The 21,842-nt window shown below is 43.3% G+C and overlaps 2 protein-coding genes across 7 annotated transcripts in view; one reads left to right on the top strand and one right to left on the bottom strand.

Annotated features, from left to right (window-relative positions):
* The window catches only part of HGSNAT (heparan-alpha-glucosaminide N-acetyltransferase), a 54,540-nt gene extending 49,161 nt beyond the window's left edge, over positions 1–5,379 (top strand). For all 3 annotated transcript variants that reach the window (XM_045458498.1, XM_045458492.1, XM_045458509.1), the window contains 4 exons: positions 1,067–1,144; positions 1,772–1,842; positions 1,938–2,050; positions 2,777–5,379. In XM_045458498.1, coding sequence (XP_045314454.1) covers positions 1,067–1,144; positions 1,772–1,842; positions 1,938–2,050; positions 2,777–2,958 — 444 coding nt within the window. In that variant the 3' untranslated portion in view covers positions 2,959–5,379. The remainder of the gene's footprint in view (positions 1–1,066; positions 1,145–1,771; positions 1,843–1,937; positions 2,051–2,776) is intronic.
* A 3,839-nt stretch (positions 5,380–9,218) lies between these two features.
* INTS10 (integrator complex subunit 10) overlaps positions 9,219–21,842 on the bottom strand; it is a 32,154-nt gene continuing 19,530 nt past the window's right edge. For 3 of the 4 annotated variants that reach the window (XM_045458453.1, XM_045458469.1, XM_045458479.1), the window contains exons 14-18: positions 17,426–17,505; positions 15,947–16,109; positions 14,820–14,913; positions 11,816–11,893; positions 9,219–9,618 (exon numbers count right to left, since the gene is read on the bottom strand). In XM_045458453.1, the coding sequence (XP_045314409.1) occupies positions 9,462–9,618; positions 11,816–11,893; positions 14,820–14,913; positions 15,947–16,109; positions 17,426–17,505 (572 nt within the window). In that variant the 3' untranslated portion in view covers positions 9,219–9,461. The remainder of the gene's footprint in view (positions 9,619–11,815; positions 11,894–14,819; positions 14,914–15,946; positions 16,110–17,425; positions 17,506–21,842) is intronic. The other variant, XM_045458462.1, reaches the window with a different exon arrangement.

The raw sequence follows: 21,842 nt of genomic DNA, 5'->3' as shown, positions 1-21,842 counted from the left end.
TGAGGCTAGTGGCTCCCATATTGGATGGTACAGGTCTAAAGCATATGCATTTTGGTGATTTCATATTTAGAAATACTGCTTTATACTTATCTCTGTTGCACTTTATGGTTCACAGTGGGTACTTTTACATACGTTCATTTAATCCCTGTGTTTGCTCTTGAGGTAAGTCTGTGCCTGTGGGAGCAGCCTAGGATGGGGTTCAGAGCGCAGACCTGGGTCCACACCGCCTGGGTCTGAACCCCATTCCACCACTTTCCAGCTGGGTAGCCTTCAGCACGTCCATCCTTCTGTGCTCCAGCAGCATCTACCTCATGACGGTGTTGAGAGGATTAAATAAGCTAATTTATGTACAATTCTAAGAACTGGCATATAGAAAACATTCATAAATTTTAGCTTAATTACAAATTATTATGAATATTTTCTTATCCTTTTATGCTTTCAGAAGTTATTTCCTAATTTCAGGGACTTTTTATGCAAAGTCCAGATTGTACTGTTTCTAAAGTGTTTCTCTGCCTCTAGTTCCACCCTGTCCCCTTCTGTACTGCTGCCAGAATGGGCCATCTGGCAGGCCGTCAGAGCTCGTCCCTTGTTACTAGTTTTTTTGGGGGCGGGTGGGGGGGTAGGGGAGTGGCTTTCCTCAGCTCCCTCTCACCTATGGGAGAAAGCCTGTGCCTCACAGAGAGACCCACAAGCCCACCTGCCTACCATCTTCCCGCCCATCCCAACCCTCTAGCCTTTGACAATTACCTGCAGCTCAGGGACACATGCCCTTTCAGCCATTTGACATGCTTCTGTGCATGCTGTTCCATTCTGCCCAGATGCCCTTCCTGCTCTGCAGTCGTAGCCTCAACCTGATGGCACTTCCTCTCTGGCGTTTCCTCCCCTCCCGAGTTGTCCCCTGTGCCTTGGTGTCTAGTTGTCTAGGGCAGGGGTGACGTTCCATCCCTCTTGGTAATCCCAGCATCTAGCAGCGTGCTTGGCAGACGAGTGATTAGGACAGTGGATGAACATGAAATACAAATACACCTTAAGCAGGTCTCTTGGTCATCTGTGTTTTCCTCTCCAGGCAGGAAAAATACTCTTGTATTACAAGGACCAGACCAAAGACATACTGATCAGATTCACTGCCTGGTGTTGTTTTCTAGTAAGTAACCTATGTTCCTCACTGAAATTCCTTCCACACGCATATTTCAAAGAAAATGTTTAGCAGCAACGGATAGCAGCTATCACCACATCACAGTAGCTGCGTTCTTCACTGGAGTAATGGAGAGAAACAAATCTTTATACCTAAACTCTCAGATTAATTTTCTTAGCCAAATGTCTTTATAAATAAGAGTGTTTGCTGTCACCCAGCTGGCCAGGAATGCCTGAGGAAGTGGTGTGGGTTCTGGTGGGAAGCCAGACCAGAAAGACCAGGCAGACAGCACATTTACAAAGGTCTGCTTCCAGATCTCCAGGTGGCAGAGTTGAAAGTTTGGCTGTTTGTTTTATCCCTCATGTTTCCTCTCTAATTTATCAATTACTTTACCTTCAACTCAGAAGAATGCTTTGGAGATGTTTTTAAGAATATTTTTTTGAGAATATCTTTAGTTATGCATCTTGAAAATATTTTTCCAGTTAAAAGAATAAAATATAAAACACAATTTTCAGCCCTCCTTAAGCAATTAATGTATTTTCCAGTTTTGAAACACAGTGGTTTTTTTGAGATAATATAAAAAACTAACGTTCTCCCTCCCCTCCCCCCGCCCCCCCCCCCCCCCCCCCATTTCAGGGGCTTATTTCTATTGCTTTGACGAAAATTTCTGAAAATGAAGGCTTTATTCCAATAAACAAAAATCTGTGGTAGGTACAGAAAACCATGTCATTTTCATGTGGGTTGGTCCTGCTGATACTGGATGCGTTCCTCGGGAGCCTGAAACACCCCGTTCACCTTGTAGGTCCATTTCCTATGTCACCACACTGAGCTCCTTTGCCTTCTTCATCCTGCTTATCCTGTACCCTATTGTGGACGTGAAGGGACTGTGGACAGGGACCCCGTTCTTCTACCCAGGTAAGTCACCCAGAGTTGATGATGGCGACCAAGTGGGTCAGCCCAGAGACGCTGAGCACGCCCAGTGCTACGTCCCTGGGCCCCCAGCCTCAGTGGCAGATTTCCAAGATGCAGGCTGAGGGAGAAAGCAGCCGGGGCCACACTGTCCCAGGCCACGTGCAGGACGTCCTTGGCCTGTTCTGATGCCGTCCACCCATTTTATCTGTTTAGATTGTGGGGTCATAACCAAGCTCCACTTGTTTCTTCAGGAAATGCCGAGTTACGGAGCATCAGAAACCATCCAGGGCATATTAGCCAGCTTCTGATGCTTCAGCCATGGGGCCATGCTTGCCTTCTGAGTGTAAATATACTACCTTACAGATTACGCATAAGAAATATCAAGAGATAAACAGAATGGTTTCCATGCAGTTCTACTTGAAGACTCACTTTAGCCCTTTGATTCTTGTAATAGTTACATTTTTCTAACCCTAGAAAATAGAAGTTCATAATTTTGGCTCACCTGGCAGATTTAGTATTCACGGATTACACTGTCATAAATATTTTCTGTTTTTGATCGAGCTTACATGTAATAGTATCTAAGATACACATCATATATTTTTGGCAGTAGCCAATAATGTAGGTGCAAGCTTTTTGGTTTTTTTCATTGAACCCACGTCAAATTTCCAGAATTAAGTAGATGATCAGATGTGGCTCAGGAAAGCCTTACCTTGTGCATCTCTCCTCCAGGAATGAATTCTATTCTGGTGTACGTTGGCCACGAGGTGTTTGAGAACTACTTCCCCTTCCAGTGGAAGCTGGGGGACAACCAGTCACACAAAGAGCATCTAACTCAGAACATAGTCGCCTCTGCACTTTGGGTGCTCATTGCCTACATTCTCTATAAAAAGAAGGTTTTTTGGAAAATCTGACAGCTCCCACCCGGATGTGTTGCTGGCAGACTCTAGTGGGCCTGGGGGATGTGTTGAAGCAGCCTTTATTAGAGGGAACCATTAATTAAAAATCGATAGGATGTGTGTTTCCAGATGATGGGGAAGGACCCGATGTACTCTGGCTGGTTTACTGTGACACAGCTGTTCATCAGAACCCTGCCTGGATATTTGGGACTTCTGTATTTGCAATGGAGTTGTCTTTTTTTCTCCATCTTCTATGTAAATGTATTTAGAACCTCATTCTGAGGATTTCTCATATAACTTTCCAACAGGGAATTACCGTGGGCATTTTGCGTCTGTGACGGATAAAACAACGTAAAGTCTAATTTGTATTGACCTTGTTTTCCTGCAAACGGCCTTTCCACATGCACACGTGGCAACCAAGAATACCATCATTTCTGTTGCGGCTGACTGTGAGGCTTATCGAATATGAGGTGTAGTAATGTAGCCTAATATTTTCTGGTTAAGTGCACTTTAATATTTCAAGAGAGTCAGAGTAATTTCCTTTTCAGATCTGCAAGGCATTGCTGGGTCCAAAAAATGCCTTTCTATCAGAAGCCATTCTCTCCTGTTCCCCACTTGAAAAAGAAGTTAAAATATAAATGTGTTATTCCCAGTCCCTCTTGCTCCTAGTTCCCTACTTACGTACCTGTTTGTCTGTCTGCCTACCCATCTGTCTGTCTTTTTGTGTGTCAGATGGTAGCGGGTACCCAGGGTACAGTCGTGGCAGAGAGAAAACACACTGTCTTGCTTGTGGTGCCAGTTCCACCATCCTTGCCACGTGAGATGCCAGCAAGTCTCGTGGCCTCTCAGGGCCTCGGTTTCCTCATTTGTGAAATGAGGGAGAAAGTGATGACCTCTCTGGTCCCTTCCAGCTCTTAGGCTCAGTGAGGCAGGATACATTGATCGTTTTTCTGAAATCCTTAGGAAAATAATTTTATTACAGAAAACTTCAAAATCAGTGATAATGAAAAGGTTAAAAAACTCTCGTTGGAGTAAATCTTTTCAGAATGACCCTCCACAGTGGAGGCAAGCAACTTTCCCGCTTGGAATCCTAATACCGAAGACACGGTTTCTCAGGAGTGAAGACAGGAGAGCACGCAAAGGGAAACTTTGCACGTTTCATATGATGCATCATCATGCTTCTGACTTTTCTGGGAGAGTTCCGTATAGAAGGAGAGGTGGAACAGGTTGTACTTCGCGTGGTGACCCGGGGCCACCTCCACGGGGCTGTGGCTGTTGCCACCGACAGACGGCTGTCTGGCTGGTGTTCCAGCTTGGACCTCTACCCCGGACCCTCAACTCCACTGTAACGGCCCGCTGGACCCTCCCCCCGGACGCCCGCCAGCACCCATCCTCCCTTCTTCCCGCCTCTCTTCCCACATTCAGACTTTTCATCTGGATTTTCCTAGCTCATGGATGGGTCTCTTTGTCTCAAGGTATGAAACTCCGTCACATTTCACCCCCCTTTACCTCCTCTATCCCCCTGTTTTCCATATTTAGCCATTCCCCTCTCTTGTCACTTCCATCCCATCTTCCATCCGAAAAGCCTGCATTCTCACTGTGGCTGCCTTGTTACTCTAATCCGGGCTCTTGTAATCATTTGTTTTTAAACCTCTTTTTATATATTTTGAGAAAGGGAGAGACAGCATGTGAGCGGGGGAGGGGCAGAGATAGAGGGAGACACAGAATCCGAAGCAGGCTCCAGGCTCTGAGCTGTCAGCACGGAGCCCCATGTGGGGCTCAAACCCATGAATCGCAAGCTCATGACCTGAGCTGAAGTTGGACATTAACCAATTGAGCCACCCAGTTGCCCCTATAATTATTTTTAAACGGGCCTCCTCCCTCAGCCCTTCCCTCTGTAAAGTCGCTATCCATTGCCTCTAAATTAAGCTTTATAAAGCAGAACTTGAGTAAGATCACCTCTGCAACAGCTTTGCCTGGCATTATGTATAGAACCACCACCCTCAGGGGAGCCCACACAGCTTCCAGACACATCTTCCAGCCACCTGTCCCATGCCGGGCCCACCCTCCTCCTCCCACCTCAGCACTTAGCACCTCCCGCTTCTGACTTTGGAGTCTTCTGGTTTATTTTTTCCCCTTAATTTGCTCCCGTGTACACCTGACCTGTAGACCCCCTACTTCTAAGGCAACTTCTCTCATCTCGTATTTTCATCCAAAAGTAGTATTTTCTTCCTCTCATAATACTCTACTGGGATCAATCCCATGGCATTTTATTGCTTTCTGCCTCGTATGATGGTTCCTTGTGTACATGTCTAATTTCCTGCACTAGACTGTGAGCTTAAGGGCAAGAATTATGCCTTGTTCATCTGCGTATTCCTGCTGGTGCAAACACAGTGCCTCCTACTTAGGCGCTAAATAAACATTTATTAAAGCAAAGCAATGGTGGTGGTTTTTTTGACAGTATTTTAAATGCTGATAAAATGAGTGTGTGTGGTGTGCCCCATGAAAATGTTCATGGAGCTAATGCGTACAGGGACAGATACTGAGGAAAGCTGCCGCTCCCCTTCTCTTGCAGTGAGCCACCGCACGTGGTCATGGTGTGTCATCATCCCAAATCGCAGCAAGCAGAGCTAGTTGGGCCTCTCCAGATGAGTTATCCAGAAGCATTTCTCGAATGGGGGCGTATTTCAGGGTGTATGGAACCGGAAGGACCAGTAGTCCTGATTCAGCCTGCTTGCAAGGAAAACTTACCTCACGGAAGGCCTGAGGTGGGCTGGCTCAGCCAGCTCACTTCACTGTGAGGGAAGTCACAGCATGACTCCTAAGATACCTGACGCCTTGCTATTGTCAAGCTAAGGTTGTTTTCCCTCTGGTAAGGCATTAACATTATGACTGAAGGGGGTTCCTGGAGAAATGGTAAACTCTGTATTTGCCTCAGTTATTTGTCAATGGGCTGCAGGTTATGATGAAATTTAATTTTACCTGTCATTTCCTTCTTGCCTTTGTTCCCCACATCACTATGGAGGGGTGATGTTGAGGCTCCAAGAAACTGAGTCGATAGGTTTCTGGAGGTGGCTGTTGATAAAACTGCCTTTTAAATCTTGTAATTTACCAAGCAAGATATTTGTAAACTGGGACTCATGTCCTGTAAGACTGTGATCCCTCTATCAGTTGGCCATTTGTTTTCTTTCCCCTCCTTTGTCCTGGGGCAGCCACAAGTGCCTGAGGAGTTATCACACACATCCCACCTGGCAGGGGGGACGGGGCAGTGTGCTAGCCTGCACTTTGTCCTTAGCCCACCCCTTGCTCCCTCATTATCTAATTGTGTATGTCAAAACACTGCCGTTGACAAAAGATGCCATTATCTTGCTGGCTTTCCTTTGCCAGCAAAGAATTCCATCCAAAGTGCGGGCTGTGAGGACAGCTGGCCTCACTCCCAGCTAGTGGTGAGCACACGGCTTCCCAGTGTCCCATTACCATTTTGGGTTCTGGTGGAATTCTGTCCTATTGGAGCTTTCTGTATAGAAATCAGTTCTGTGGGTTTCCCACCTTTTATGGCTGTTCTTAAATTTGCTGTGGTTTGTAGCCATGCCCTTCTACTTTGATACAGGAGGTAGTTTTCCTTCTGATATTTAATTGAACTCCAAAGGTGGTTCAGCTTGTGAACTGGTCCCTCCGTCTAGCCAAATCCGGCCTGTCAGCTCTGCGCAGGGACAGTTTGTATCAGTTTAACATATCCCAGGTGATGCCCGTCCCAGGTCAAAGAGAAACAAAGCCAGCTAATGAAGAGCTGAGGGCAAACTAATACTACTGCAGTGGGGGCTGGTGTGAACTGAAATCGTTTCCTGGAAAAAAAGGCTGGAGACTTTAAAGGCTGGGTGTGCGGGAAAGCCAACAAGGGCGTGATGGGGTCGGTCTGTGTGGGTTTGAGTTGGCGCTTCTCCTGTCCTTGTGATGGGAGGTGGTGGTGCAAGTGCAAAGTGCCCGCCTAAGTGAGGCCCTTTTTCTCCTGGATATTTACATTTCAGACAGCTCTGGGTGGTAGTTTTACATCTCAAAGGGCAGCGGAAGGATTTATAATTGCCAGCCTTCTAAAAATAACTGCCCTGGGGGGGGGGTGTTCAGAGACCTGTCTGCTCATCACCATGTTTTGGATGCAGCTTTCTCAGGCAGGCATTTTAAGGGGGGCCTACGTCACCCTGGGTCCATGGACTTATGGACCAGCTGCTAGAAGCTGTCCTGGAGTTGGGTTTGGATGGGTCCTCATGTGCCAGAGGTCTGCAGTCTCCTCCTGGCCCCTGCCTTGTCTGCAAACTTGATCTGAGTTTCCGTTTTACTCTATGGCATTTCCCCTGCAATTCTTCACACAGGAGGGGCACCCCTGAATTATAAAAGGTGATTGGTTCTTTTTTATACCTACACATTTGGGTATCAGAAAGTCTTGTTTTCATGTATCCTGCCCCCAAACACTGATCTGAGGAAGGATTATAAAACCAAAAGGTAAGAGTGTTTAATTTGAAAGCTGTTTTGGGTCCAACACACTCCTCGATAAAAACAGGATGGTTTATATATTTGTAATCAACATATTAAATTGGCAAAAACTTTTAAAACGAGCTGGGGGGAATATTTTCTGAAAGCAGATGTCTATTTTCAACGTTTATTTATTTTTGGGACAGAGACAGAGCATGAACGGGGGAGGGGCAGAGAGAGAGGGAGACACAGAATCGGAAACAGGCTCCAGGCTCTGAGCCATCAGCCCAGAGCCTGACGCGGGGCTCGAACTCACGGACCGTGAGATCGTGACCTGGCTGAAGTCGGACGCTTAACCGACTGCGCCACCCAGGCGCCCCTGAAAGCAGATGTCTATTAAACCACTTTACTGATTTTAATACAGTTGACCTGTAGCAGGATTCTTGCACAGGGAGTCGTGACACGGAGGTTTTTCTTTCCAGGAAGCAACTTTATTCCTGCCAGCACCATTCAGTTGGGTTCCTACCCAAAGAACTGAGTCCCGAACACCACATGGCATAGTTTTTATGTATTTTTTACTTGTCTCCCATATTTGGTAACACAAAAACATGTAGTCTGATTAAGTGGTCTGTTACAAGGTCCCGAGGGATGTGGTCAAGTACTAGAATAGCAACGTTGTCTTGAGGTGTTTTTTTTTTTCTTTCTTTAGGGAGGGGACCCTACCACAGACCCTTGAACAACAAAGGTTTGAAAAGCACGGGTCCATTTATACATGGACTTTTTACAGCACAGTACTGTAAATGTATTTTTTTATGATTTCCTTAATAACATTTTCTTTAGCCTCTTTTAAGTTTATCTTAGAGAGCGAGAGAGAGCATGTGCAAGCAAGGGTGAACAGGGGAGGGGCAGAGAGAGAGGGAGAGAAAGAATCCCAAGCAGATCCCAGATGCAGGGCTTGAACTCATGAACCATGAGATTATGACCTGGGCTGAAATCAAGAGTCAGACGCTTAACAGACTGAGCCACCCAGGCGCCCCTCTAGCATACTTTAAGAATATAGTATGTAGTACATATAATATACAAAATACGTGCTAACGGTTTATGTTATCAGTAAGGCTTCTAGTCAACAGTAGGCTATTAGATAAGTTTTGGGGGAGTCAAAAGTTGTATGTGGATTTCGACTGTGGAGTGGGGGGCATGCCAGCACCCTCGGGGCCCCTACATCGGTCAAGGGTCAACTGTGTATCTAAAATTTTTAATGCCCAGTAACTGAGTAACTTCTTAGCCTTTCATTCTTAGCCCCTAGAAACAGTATTTGTCTGATGTTAACCTGACATACTTCAGGACAGCAAAAGAAGGAGATAAACCTGAGAGCTAACACTGCCAAGCACTTGGGACAGTTGTTCATCCACAGATTTCACAAGAGGTAACACTTCTTCACAGCTGTGAGGGGAGTGCCTGAGGCACAGAGTTAGCCTGTCCCAGTGTGGGGGGGTGGGGGGGTTGGGGAAGGGCAGGAAAGGGCTGGGAGTCAGGGGCTAGGTGAAGGGAGGAGGTGCCTCGCCCCCCCCCCCCCCCCCCCCGGCTGCTCCTTCACTGGAAGTTTACTCAGGTTCATTTTGGCACAAAAGTTTTCGGTATTAAAACTTCCTGAATGAAAAGGTCTGAAAAGTATTTTGATATGTAATACCTACCAAAGCCTAACTATGGAAAAGAAAACCTTGAGGTCATGAATACTATCCCTTTAAGTAAAGTACACTCTTGTTCAGAATCTCACAAGAACTGAAATAAATTTTTAAAAACCCCAAATTTAGAATGACTTTTATTTACAAAACAGGTTCTTTTGTTTTACAAAACTTACAAAAATGACTTAAAAATAGAAATAGCTTCTCAGGCTCTTGGGAACTACTTTTAAGCAACAAGGAGTCAGAACTCAGATGGTTTTCTTCTTTCTAAGAGTTGTAACAGCAACATTTATGAATGCTTTATCGCTTCACAAAAAAATCACACGGCTCTGAGCTGCCTTCCTCTGGTGGAAAGGGCTCTGGTCAGGCCAGAGTCTGAAGGAGCAAGATCTTCTCGTTGATGCAGAACCTGTGTAGCACCACCATCAAGTTCTCGCCACAGCGGGACACCTGACGCTCCATGGCCAGGCGGAAGTCCTCCTTCACGCCCTTGGTGATGCCCCGAGTGACCGTGTGGTGCCTGAGGGCAGCGACAGGGAAACAGGTGGACACCACAGTTAGTGCCGGCATCACCGGTCAGTGTTTCTGGGGCAGGAGTAAAACCTGACTGAAATCTACGTATAAGTAAAACATTTAAAAAAGGAAGAAAAGCCCTAACCAAACAACCGCCCCTGCCCATTCCTTCTCAGAAACTTAAAACTAGACAGACATTTCCCCATTCCATTAAAGTCTCTTTTAAACACCCAAACATCCAGTAAAGTGCCACCCGCTTTGCTTCTGAACTCTTGCAGGTCTGATGCTAACGCATCCCTGTGCTGACTTGTGCACAGTTCTGTTACTCTGGGCCGCCTGGGTCCAGTCCACGTGGCCACACAGCTCCCGTCCGGACAGGCCAGCCGAGCGAGGAGGCAGCAGCAGGGAGGAGGGAGAGCAGAATGAGCCAGTCACCACACTGAGCTCGGGCCTGGGGCGCTGTGATAAAGCTCAGAGAGGCCAGGGGCTTGTACACAGCCACTGTGGTTCCAAGCGGGTCTCTCTCCCGGTGATGCCAGAACAGGACAGCTCCACTAAGTGCTGAGCCCACCCAGACTCGGTCTGTGTGAGAAGCAGCGGGAGGAGCTGGAGGTCCCAAGACAAGAGTCTGGCCAGGGGTGGGAAGAGAGAAGCAAAACCGCCGAAGAACAGCCAGTGGCCTGCAAAAGCCTACTGGGGACCAGATGCGGTCCACGCACTCAGGAGGCGTGCACCTTTGTGGGAGGCTCAGTGGGAGTGCACGCAAAGTGTCTAGCTACGCCCAGAAGTTGTGCTGCGGAGAAGGAGCTCACAAAGGAAATCCCACGAAATCCCAGAAAACTTAAGGCACCAAAATGAAGAAAGGAAAAGAAAACTCCAGCAAAACTCAATGGGTTAAGAGGAGAGGAGTTTTAACTACCAGGTGAGTAATGTAGTAGGTGTAGACCAATAGAAGGCACCTCCATTCCCCGTGTCTCTACTGCCTCACTTCCCTCAGACACGCTAACAGGGATTTTAACTTAACTTTTTATATACTGGCCAAAATAAAACTGTTGAAACCACTCTAAAATGTTCCTGATTTTTTAAAACTTGTATTATCATATAAAATAAAATACAACAGAAGTCAAAAAGTTACAATGCAACAGAAGTAAAAACAAAACTAGGCTCTGTCAGGCTAGCAAAGATATTGTAGGACACTCTACAATGCCCATGGGCATTTTAAAGAACTATACAGTAAAACAGCAGCAGTGCCATGGAGAAAACACAGGGTCCTTTGTGGACATTTTCAGTGAAGTTGGCTGGTTCACTCAGTATTAAGGGCACAGTGTCAGTGAGGCTGAGGCCATGAGTCACACTGGGAATAGACATGGACCCATTTCAGCAGCCCTGAGATCCTCTTTTCTGCGTCTCAGACTGCAACCCCAAATGGGAGCCAACCCACTGACCACCCGGAAGTTACTGGTATTTGCAGACAGCAAACTAACAGGCTTTGAAAGCTCAAAGCAAATTCTTCCCTTAACACCAGTAAAAATATAGTAAAATGTGTATCCTGCTGATGGCTCAATGGCATTGTTTCTACATATAAAGCAGTGCAACCCAATTATATTTCTATCAGAGTCTCTATTCCTCTGGTAAGTTTGGATGAAGATGAGAATTAGTTAGCTTTTGTAGTTTAAGGGCCGGATAAATCAGCTAATAAAGGCAGCATTCCAAATATTTTCAATTTAGAAAGGGAAGGTCTGAAAATCAGTATCAGTGGCAGGGAAATAGTGTGCTAAGGCCCAGTTAGACCAAAACATCAACACTGGTCACTAAGATAAAAAATCCACAAATAAAAATTTATTTAAAATAAGCTTCAGCATCCTTACATATTTATGAATGAATGCCTTATGTTTTATCAAAAGAGATAACACAGTCTAGTGCCTAACCTAATGTGCACTTTAACACAGTTTTTTAATATAACTTCCATTTTTTTCCAGATCCATAATGATTTTTAAATTGAACACAAAAACACTGGCAACTTATGGAAAAAAATAAGAAATGTTACAATATTACAACCAGATGGTTTGCCAAGGAATGCAGAACAAATTAAAAAAATAAATAAAGCATGAAAAAGAGCACTGAGGCACAGAGAGCTGAAAACCATGGGCAGTACAACATGTGGACAAAACGCACACTATGAGCAGGTGTTTTCCACTTGGTACCTGTCAGCAGTCTGTATGCTGGGCTGAAGCACAGGTAAGAATTCCTGCTGCAGTAACCCCATGGGAGGGCTAGAAGGCCTTTAAAAAACAGCAAACAGCAGCATTCAAACACCCACACCGACTCACCCTGCACTGCAAAAACAACACGCCAGAGAAAATGCACAAGACTGAAACAGACTATGCAGAAACCCTTGAACTTCCAGAGGGCCCCTGGCAACAGTGGTGTCTTGGGGGAGGACGGGAGAAGCTAGCAGCCTTCTCCCTGCACCTGCTGCTGGGGCATGTCCAGAGCATCTTGTTCTGGGGCCCCGAGCTCAGCCCACTCAACATCTGGTGTAAAAGCCACCAAGGAAGAGGATGGCGGGATGCAACTGAACAGCAGTGGGGCTAACACGTGAGAAGACACATTTCCAATCCAGCCTCCTTCACTCTCCACTCTGCTCAGGCCCCCGCCAATCCCATTGATAAACCTGGGGATTGCTGGTAACCATCGTTGCCAGGACTGAAGCCTCCAACTGAAGAGGCACTTCCAAGAGGCCTAGAGGGGCTGGCAACGTGTTTGATAAAGAAAGGTTGAGCCTGAATTTCAAAAAGTATTGAGAAAAGGAATAGATGGGGGCAAAAAAAAGTCTGGGACCCATGGCTTTGCAGAATTTCATAACAGATTTAGTGCACAGGACACTGTTTTTCCATTTTCATCTAGTCTAATGCCAACTAAGAGACTGCAAATATCAGCATAGAAATAGTTCTCTATTTTAAAATATGTAACGACAGAATGTCTATGTAATGAATAAAGAGCTTATTCCTTCTGTTGGTCAGGCCCCGGGTGCCTTCAGCATCGGTACTGTCCCCACTTGGCATCTGAGCAGGCCAGGATGGACTCATAACCTTACCCAAGGGGAGGGCTGTATACTGCTCTCAACACCTCTGCTACTCAGCTGGAGGCACCCCCCAAAGATCTGCAATGGCTTCAGAGAATTTGTTTGGAACCCAAAGGGAAAAGGAATATAGATAGTTTTACTCAAGATTCAAATCCTAGCCCCCTTAGACGAGCTCTCTGGCTTTCACAGCATGCTTCTCCTGATGTAGTTTATGGGTAATTTGAAATGCAGGTTTCAAATGAACTTTGAGATTCACACAGCAAAGACTGGGCAAATTCCTACAAGAAATCCCTATTCCTGCTTCCACGATGACAGAACAGCAGGCTTACCAAGAGGCTTAATGGTCTTCGACAGGGAGTTAGAAGAAATTGAAGTTTATGGTGACCAAGGTAGGGGAGCACAGAATTATCTCTCAAAGCCTAGACACGCATGCTGCGCATCCCTACCTTACTCTAAACAACCCTTTACAATGAGATCATCTGGGCGCTGAAAAGCCCCTGCTTTCGCTCCTTGTCCTAGGGGTTTCTGCAGGTAACCAGGTCACTGTTCAGCACCATACAAACTGCCTACAGAAGAAAGGTTCAGTATAATGAAATTTGAGATCCAACTGTTGATTTTTTAACAGCCCGTTCCCTCACATCTCCACAAATGGTTAAGCATTATCTGAAGTGAGAGATCACCTGTAAGTATAACCCTAAGTAAATGGAGTTGATGCTACTAAGGCTGTCTCCAGATTATGGTGATTTGGATGGTGTTACTGTGAATTAACTAAAAAGCTATTAATAATAGATATGTTTTGTATATCCAGCCTCAAAACCTAGGAATCTTTTAAGCCCACAAAAGGGGTTACCTAAGCTCCCATATCAAAAAAGTCATCTTTATTCTCAAACACTGTTAAGAGTATTTTAATGACGCAATTATTTTCCCCATAATTCTTAGTTGTAGTCTTGCAGAAGAGAATGGAGAGAGGAAGAGGAGCATGTCCAGACCGGCTCGCCTAAGCATCCTACTGTATAAAGGTCTTGTGTTTTCAAAAAAGAGCATTTTGTTCTGTTATTTTAGATATTTAGAATATTTATTAATGATATTTACAAGATGAAGGACAAAAACCCCATTTAATCTCCTCTCATTCTTTAGAATGGATTCCACAAGACCCTTTTCTCAACAGGAGTAATGTTTGCTATGCCCCAAATTACTGAGGTGATACATATCCAGAATGAGCATCTCATACTTCCCTCTCAACATCTCTAAGGCTCTACAAAGATAGAACAAGATGTGAATTTTTGCTTTCAATAACTGAAAACTTGTTCATGTCACAATTGAGAGAAAAAGGAAAATGTTTTCAGCCTTAGTAACACTCCCTTCTCACTCAGGGCTCAGTCTCTTGCAGTGACTCTGACAATGACTCACAGCCATGCTGAGTATGCAGGACGCAAAGGAGGAAGTATGAAAATAAAACTACACGTGGCATTTACAGCACAGAGGATATATTATCCAAACTACAATGAGTATTGAAGGATAGAAGCAAGATTTATGAGCTATTTAAAAATCATAAATGGTCACTAACTTTATCTAGGGGTGGGAGGGCATGCCTGAGACCAGGCACCCCACCATTATTTCTTGGGGCAGGTGTGTTTTGCGTGGGGGCACTAGACCCAGCTACTGTCCCTTGTGCTATGTAAGCAATTACTGCTTAGAAAGGCTTCAAATAAACACTGAAATCCAAGTATAGTTTCTAAATAAAGTGTAGTTTTCCCTAATCCAATACAACTTTAATTACACATGACTCTTCTTAATTAAAAACATTCTATATCTAACCAGAAATTTATAGGGTTACCCTGTCAATTTTGGAAAGGAAAAGATAATCATGAATGAGACTTCTGTTTAGTGAAAAGGTTTCAAAAGTGAGAGGTACCCCAATTTGAACAACGTTTTACTGGAAATGTACTTAAGGAAACACCAAGTTTCAGAAGGTACCCAGAATCAACTCTACTCTCAAAAACAGAGACCAGGTTTGGATTCCTTTCTATTACATTTCTGAGAGACAGAGGAATTTATAAATACTTCCTACAAGCACACAAAAGGTGAGCACTTAGCACAGAAGAGCAAGACAGCATGCTTACTTGATCAGCATTCCTTGATTGGGTAGTAATTCCAGATGGATTTTCCCACCTTCTTGAGTTCTTAAGTAGGCGAATTCCTCCAGCATATCGATATCTGCAGGCCAGATTCAGGTTAACCACATGTAGAAACAAGGTGCCCTGCTCTCTGAGATGTGGAACAGGCTTGCAGTGACTGCGTAACTTGCCCATGGCCAGCCCGCTAACCAGAGTCAGTACTGGAACCCGGGTCTGTCTTGTTGCCAAATTAGTGATTCTTATACCAACCAAACCACCTCATTAAGATAAATTTATTTCTCATACAGATGCTAATAAAGACATTCTGTATGGTCATAACAGCAAAATCTGTTTTTGGTTTTTTTTTTTTAAGTAGGCTTCACACTCAGCACGGAGCCCCACGTAGGGCTTGAACTCACAATCCTGAGATCAAGACCTGGGCTGAAATCAACAGTGGGTCGCTTAACTAACTGAGCCACCCAGGCACCCCAGCAAAATCTTTTGTTTTCTTAGTAAGAAATGAAAGTGGCAGTGGTGTTGTATCCCTGAAAATAGTTAAGAAATCCTGCTCTAGGCGCTTGGACAAAGACAGCACATTCCTCACACCACAGGTGGAGGAGTATGAAATACAACACTTCCTCCCTATTGTCAAAAACAACTGCTGGGCTACACGCATGTTTGGTGGGGACTCAGTGGCAGCTGTAACAGCTGTGACATAGTGCTCTAACAGCTGACCCCTGGGGGACAGTCAGGGCCCTAAGACAGGCCCCCGGAGGCCCTCTGCCAGTAGATGAAGGCCAATGAACTGTTATATTCTATGGCCTCACAGCCAATCTGGGCCTGTCAGGAACCTGAAGGCTATTAATTTAGGCATCTTGGGTATCTTCCCAGAAGTCGCTGCAAGTGGAAAATGTACTTGGGCTACTAATATTCCTGATTCATTGCATCACCTCTGTGAAGCCTTTTATGACTCTCATGAGACCAACTGCCACAGTCCCATTTTTAATCACCATTCTTTCTTTCCCCCAGAGAAAACCATTATTTCTACCTAGAATGGTTGATTTCTTGTACCATGTGTTCATTCTATAAAAAAAAAGTCAGAATTTCTTATGCTTAAATAAGAAAAAGGATACTTGTAACATAATTGAAAAAATTCTCATATTGGAAATTTCCTTGTTGGCAAATCTTATTGACAGCTTTCAAGAAGAGATTCTCTCCCCGTGGCCACTCTTGCTGAAGCAAGACGATCACATGTCCCAGTGCCATGTCGTCCCTGCTGTCTGTGAAAGCTCGCAGCTGCAAGACAAGGATTTGTGCAGACACAGAAGGAAAAGGAAATCATGGGGTGATCTTAAATATATCAAATATCACTTCCTTAAAAAATGCTGCTATATGGGGCACCTGGGTGGGTCAGTTGGTAGAGTGTCTGACTTTGGCTCAGGTCATGATCTTGTAGTTTGTGGGTTTGAGCCCCGCGCTGGGTTCTGTGCTGACAGCTCAGAGGCTGCAGCCTGCTTTGGATTCTGTGTCTCCCTCTCTCTCTGCCCCTCCCCTGCTTGCACTCTGTCTCTCTCTCAAAATAAAGATTAAAAAAAAATGCTGCTGTATGAAAATGTGTGATATCAAGAACAAAACAGAATACCCGCTTGCTATGCAAACATCACAACTGCCTTCTGATGGGGGTGGGTCCTAACCAAAGAAACCTCGGTTCCCTCTGTGCTGTGAACAAGGTCTCTGGCAGCGCACTCCGTGAACATTGTGATGGGAGCTGGATGTGCATGGTGGGCTGGAAGCTTTGACTTTGGGAAAAGGGCAACAGAAGTTGAGTCGTTCTGTATATCAGAGAGAGGAATTTGGGGATTTCTTTTAAGAGGACGGTTGTGGGCCAGGGTGGGCAAGAAGCCTTGTAGGAGAGGAGGGTGTGAGGAGAACATGGACTGGGGAGAAGAAAGGCACTGAGCAACAAAGAAAGAAGCAGGAGTGTGAACTGGAGAAACGGCAAAAGAACTTTTTGTTCTAAATGAGCAGCGAGGCTTCAAATCACACTTCAAATGGTTTCTGTCTCCCCAGGTGATTCTGACCATGAGTTAAGTCTGGGAATTATGGCCCTAAAGCAGAGACCCAATACTGCTGTTCTCCTGCTCACAAGCCTTGGTGAAATGCAGGCCGAGGCTCCGCTCCACCTGCAGCCACAGGCCTGGCGTTCTTCCAACAATCTTTAAACTGGCCCAGTGGTCATCTGGTGGTGGTCATCCTAATGCCTGGAATGCTTTTACCCCCCACACCTTTAGGATAATAAACTCACATCCCTCTACGAACCCAATGGCATTTGTATTCTCTTCTTCTAGCCAATACATTCTGACATACGTTAATGCATAAAGTATTTACTGAACATCACTATGGGCAAGGATATTTGCATAACTGTCCCGCTATTCTTTGTAAACTGCTCAAGGATGGGGGTCATGTCCTACTCATTAGTGCCTAGTACAGTTCACAACTAGTATTTGTCAATTCCTAGCTCATGTAATCTCCCCACTACACCAAGTCACTCTAGATCATCACAGCAATGTTCCAAATTAAATTTCTTTAATGCCAATCAACTTTCAGCTTACCTTAAAACAAGCTAACATTAAATGCAGGCAGTACGGCATGATGGCCTTACTGGTACAAGGCAGAAGCTTCAGGTCTGAACCTAATAAAAAGTCCACAATATGTTTGTTATTATTGAAGAAAACAGCTTTGAAAAGCAAATGTTTAAGACTTTTTCCAGAAAAAAAGATAAGCAACAGTCATATGACTTCAAATATAGTTAAACCATGATTATATGTAGTGATGATGAAATTGGTTTTTTGAAGGGTCTCTGGATTTCACTTATCAATCTTCTTTCCTAACCCTGCTTAAATACTTTTTATAAAACATTTCAAATGTATAGAAAATTACATAAAGAATATTACAAATACCACTGTGATCAACACTCAGCTCTATAAAATGTTAACATTTTGCTTTAAAGATTTTATACAAAATATCACAAATTCAGTTGAAGCCTCCTGTGTACCTTTTCAGACCATGTCCTCTTCCATCACCCTAATGTAACTATTATCCTGAATGTGATGTTTTTCATTTCTATGCAACAACAAAGAAGAAAGTTTTGCAAGTTCTCAGTTTACTATATAAATGGCATCATATTATATGCATCCTTCTGAAAACGGTTTTTGGTACTAATACCTATAGTTCTAGCTGACAGTTTTTACTCTTTATGTATTATTCTGCTATTTACATATGCCACAATTCATTTATCCATTCTTTTATGGGGGACACTGAGCCATCCAAGTTTTCACTATTATAAACAATGCTGAAATAAACATTCTTATATACATTTTCTTGTGCACTTGTGGAAAAAAAACTTCAGGCAATAATTTTCCAACCAAGACCTTAATCCTTTCCTTTATGGTGTATGCTCTTTATATCCTAAATCCTTCTCTACCCTGAGGACAAAAGTAGCAAGAAATAATGGAGATGTTATGCACACATATTTACACATGTTTATGTATCTAAAACAAAAGGTTCATTGAACAAAAGGTTCAATTTAGCCTTTGTACAGGAGATGCACTCATTTTAATGATACTATTAGACTCTACGTCATTAAAAAAGAAAACATCTGGTTGAAATTCATGACCCAGTGGGTAAGGACCCAAGTTGGAAAGGCACTGATCTAAGAAATTTAACTAGAAGAGGTATACAACTAGGTAATGAGATGTTCAACTGCAACAGCTAAATTGGTCTCCAAAGTGTTGGTGTGAGTTTATATACCTTCCAGAAGCAGACAGGCAATGTGTGTCTTCATATCCTGGTAACCAGGGTTGCTACTCTCTAATCCCTGCATTCTGATGTGTGTGAAATGGTAGCTTACTGTTTTAATCTGAAGTCCCCATATTGCTAATAGGTTAAAAGTTTTCTTTTTTTTTTTTTTTTAAAGTTGAACCTATGAACCCACAAGATCATGACCCGAGCCAAAATCAAGGGTCGGATGCTTAACTGACTGAGCCACCGAGGGGCTCTGAGCGTTTTTTCAAATAGTTTGTGGCCATTTGGATTTCTGCTTCTGTGAATCTGTTCGTATTCTTTGCCTGTTTTTCTGTGAGGGGTTGGTTGGTTGTTTCTCACTGGTTTGAAGGAGCTGTTTCAAAATTCTGGATGCTCACTTTTTGTTCATTCTGTGTGCTGGACAATTTTCTTACAGTCCATGGCTTAGCCTTTCACTTTATAATTTTACTGGGACTAAATTTATGTTGTATGCTTTCTGTAGCCTAAATCCTTCTCCACCTAGAAGGCACAAAGAATCTTTTCTGTATTTTCTTCTAAAAGTTTAGAAGTTTTAGTTTCCATTTTTAAATCTTAAAATTTAAAGAATTTTTGTGTAGTGTGAAGGAGGGATCACATTTCTGTTGTTTTTACATTTGGATCAATTATCCCAGCACCACTGATTAGATAAATTCACTCTTCCTCCACTTAATTGCAATACCACGTGCTTCTCGGTTCTCTATTCCATCAGTCAATCTCTATGCCAATACTACACTATCTTTATTACTATAGCTTTAAAATAAGTCTTGATGTCAGCTAGGAACAGTCTTACCCACTAGACCTGCTTCTGTTTCACAGAGATACTTAATTTTCAAGGGGTCTGGGCTATTTCTTTCTTTCTTTTTTTTTAAGTCTCCCAAGTACCTTAGAGAGCTTCAATAATGATCAAAACTGTCATGTTTTGTCTTCTAGGAAATTTTTAGTGTCTTAATAAATCTACCTACTAGTCGCAAAGACCTTTTCTTATAAAAAATGTTATTGTTTTAACTTTTCCATTTAGTCTCGGCCCCATCTCAGCTTTCCTTTCTCCAAAGAATTACTCTGGTGTCTTCACTAAAAATCACCTGACCATATTTGTGTGGGTCTCTCTGGGTTCTCCATTCTTCTGCCCATACTGTTTGGATAACTGTAGCTTTACTTAAAAGTCTTGCTATCAGGGGGCGCCTGGGTGGCTCAGTCAGTTGAGTGGCTGACTTTAGCTCAGGTCATGATCTCACAGCTCATGAGTTTGAGCCCCACATTGGGCTCTGTGCTGACAGCTCAGAGCCTGGGGCCTGCTTTGCATTCCGTGTCTCCCTCTCTCTCTGCCCCTCTCTTGCTCACACTCTTTCTCTCAAAAATAAATAAACATTAAAAAAAAAAAGTCTTGCTATCAGGTAGGGTAAGTTGCCCAGTTTTGTTAGTCTTTTTCAAAACTGTTTTGGCTATTCTAGGTTGCACTTCTATATAGATTTTAGAATCAAGCTTGTCTGGGGGCACCTAGGTGGCTCAGTCAGTTGAGCATCTAGCTCTTGGTTTTGGCTCAGGTCATGATCTCATGGTTCTTAAGTTCAAGCCCCGCGTCAGGCTCTGTGCTAACAGTGCAGAGCCTACTTGGAATTCTCTCTCTCTCTGCTCCTCCCCTTCTCTCAAAATAAAGAAATAAAAAAAAAAAAGTCTGATGGGATTTTAATTGGGATTGCATTGAGTCTGTACACACATTTGAGGAGGACCAGAACCCTGAAACATTGATGTCTTCTGATCTATGAACATGATTTTGCATACTTTTCAATACATTTATCCCTAAGTATTTTATGTTTTTTGATATTATTCTATTTGGAGATTCCTTAGACTTTTCTTTTCTTTTTTTTTTTTGTTTTAAGTTTAGCTATTTTGAGAGAGAGAGAGAGAGAGAGAGAGAGGGAGGGAGGGAGGGAGGGAGAGAGAGAGAGATCACACACGTGAGTAGGAGAGTGGCAGAGAGGGAGGGACAGAATCCCAAGCAGGCTCTGCGCTATTAGTGCAGGGCCTGATTCAGGGCTCAGTCTCACCAACTTAAGATCACGACCTGAGCCGAAATCTAGAGTCAGACACTTAACTGACTGAGCCACCCAGGCACCCCCCTTAGGTTTTTCTAACATAGCCACATACGTTGCTGCAAATAAAGGCAGTCATATCTGTGAATGAAGATAACTATTTTTCAACCTTTATACCTTTCCTTTTCTGCCTATTGTACTGGCTAGAATCTCTAGTATGTTTAATTGAAGTGGTAAGAGGAGATAGATACTCTTATTAAATTGTTGCTGATCTTGGGGAAAGCATTTGATATTTCATAGTTAACATGTTTCTAGTTTGCTAAGATTTTTTAATAATCATGAATAAATGCAAACATAACTGCATAAATGCATATAGATGCACTTCTATCTGCATCTATTAAGAAAATTATCATTTTTCTCCTTTAATATATTAAAGTGGTAATATTACAGGGACTGATTTTCCTATGTTAAACCACTTTTGCATTTCCAGTATACTTGGATATGTATTACCCTTCTTATATACTGCTGTATTCTATTTGCTAAGACTTTGAGGATTTTAGAATCTATGTTTATGATGGATACTGGCCTTTAATGTTCTCTTCTGGTAATGCTCTTACACGATTTTGCTGTTAGGATTATGTTGGCCTTAAAAACTGAATTGGGAAGTGTTCTCTTTTAATGTATTTTCTCAAAGAGTATGTGTAAGATTGGTGTTACTTCTTCCTAAGTGCTTGACAGAATTCAACAGTGAAGCCAATTCATCAGTGAAGCCATTCAGATCTGCAGTCTTGTGGGAAGGTTTTTGATAACAAATATAATTTCTTTGATAGATGTAGGAACATTTATATTTTCTATTTCATCTGTGTCAGTTTTGATTAGTTGTGTTTTTCAAGGAATTTTTCCATTTCATTAAGTTGTTGAATTTATTGGCATAAAGTCATTAATAATTTATTCTCCTAGTGTCCTTTTGATTTCAGTAGGATCTGTAGTGACATTCCTGCTATTGGTAATTTGTGCTTTCTTCCTGATCAATCTTGTTAGGAGTTTATCAATTTTATTTTTTTTTCAAAAAACCCAACTTTTAGCTTCATTAATTTCCTCTATTTCATTTTCTATTACATTGATTTCTACCATTACAATTATTTCCTGTCTT

Source organism: Leopardus geoffroyi, chromosome B1 (genome assembly GCF_018350155.1).
Source record: "Leopardus geoffroyi isolate Oge1 chromosome B1, O.geoffroyi_Oge1_pat1.0, whole genome shotgun sequence".
NCBI lineage: Eukaryota > Metazoa > Chordata > Mammalia > Carnivora > Felidae > Leopardus > Leopardus geoffroyi.
Note: the sequence above shows the minus strand (reverse complement) of the source record. Positions and strands in the feature narration are given on the sequence as shown.